The 1605-nt window shown below is 45.6% G+C and overlaps 1 protein-coding gene across 1 annotated transcript in view; it reads left to right on the top strand.

The window, feature by feature from the left end:
- Positions 1-1605, top strand: part of CUNH21orf58 (chromosome unknown C21orf58 homolog) — a 15148-nt gene that overhangs the window by 1770 nt on the left and 11773 nt on the right. The window contains 1 exon segment of the mRNA XM_012557957.1: positions 73-133. Within this exon segment, the coding sequence (XP_012413411.1) occupies positions 73-133 (61 nt within the window).

Below are 1605 nucleotides of genomic sequence, written 5' to 3' on the forward strand. Positions count from 1 at the left end.
GGGCAGCCTGGCTCCCGCTCACACTAAGCTGGAGCGAGTGCACTTGTCACATGCGGTCTCTCATCCTCTCAGAAGCTGGAACACGAGCGTGAGAACATGGAAGCGGACTCTGAAGTCCCTCACCTTGTAGCAGGTAGGAGCCCTGGGCTGCTTGGAGCTGGCACAGGTGGCCTGAGACCAGCCATCGCAAGGGGAGTGGGGACTGCCTGCCCTTGGAAGTCCTCATGCCCTGCTTGGTCCTCCCTTCCTCCTTTTACCCACAAGGTTATCCTTAATAAGCTTCCTTGGGGTTCTGAGTGAAAAGCTTTTGTTTTGTCTTTAAAACACACATACACACACATACTCAAACACACATATATACACACTCACATACACACATACATTCACACACGTACACACTCAGTCACAGACATACATGCACACACTCACGCTCACACACATATACACACACTCACATAGACACATACTCGCACTTATGCACACACTCATACACACACACTCACAAAGACACACTTATACACATACACTCATACACATGCTCTCACATAGACACATTCACACTCATACACACACTCACATAGACACATATTCACACTCATACACTCAGATACACTCCTACAGATGAACACACTCACATACACATATTCACACTCATACACTCACAGACATACACATACACACACTCACATAGACATACTCACACTCATACACGTACACTCACACACACATAGATACACTCATACACATACACACACACTCACTCACATAGACACATACACTCATACAAACACACTCACATAGACACACATACACTCACATAGACACATACTCGTACACATACACACTCACATAGACACATATTCACACTCATATACACCCAGACACATACTCACACTTGTACAAATGCACACACTCACACAGATACATTCACACTCGTACACTCACACACACATAGACACATACTCACACTCCTACAAATGAACACACTCCCATAGACACACTCACACTCACACACTCACATAGACACATACACTCATACACATACACATACTCACATAGACATATACTCACACTCATACACATACACTCACATACACACACTCACATAGACATACGCTCATACGCATACACACACACACTCACATAGACACACTCGTATACATACACACACTCACATAGACGCAGTCATATGCACACACATACACTCATACACAGACACATACACTCACACACTCACACATACTCACACTCACGTACAGACACACATACACTCACATAGACACATACACTCGTACAAATGCACACACTCACATACGCATACACACTCACATAGACATACACACTCAAACTCACATAGACACATACACTCATACTCACACTCACATACTCACACTCATACGCACACACGCACACACCCCAGCACTGCTGTGCACACTCTTAAGCACTACCACCTTCAGTCTACAAACCCCAAAATGGGTGCAGTGATTGTTCCCGTTTCTCAGATGAGAAAACAGAGCCTCAGAGAGGTTAAATAACCTCCCCAGGTCACCCAGGTTAGAAGGGGAGTGGGGCACATCTGGTCCCTGTGGGTCCACGCACCCTTCC

The sequence above is a fragment of the Trichechus manatus genome, unplaced genomic scaffold, assembly GCF_000243295.1.
Source record: "Trichechus manatus latirostris isolate Lorelei unplaced genomic scaffold, TriManLat1.0 scaffold00128, whole genome shotgun sequence".
In the NCBI taxonomy this organism is placed as follows: Eukaryota; Metazoa; Chordata; class Mammalia; order Sirenia; family Trichechidae; genus Trichechus; species Trichechus manatus.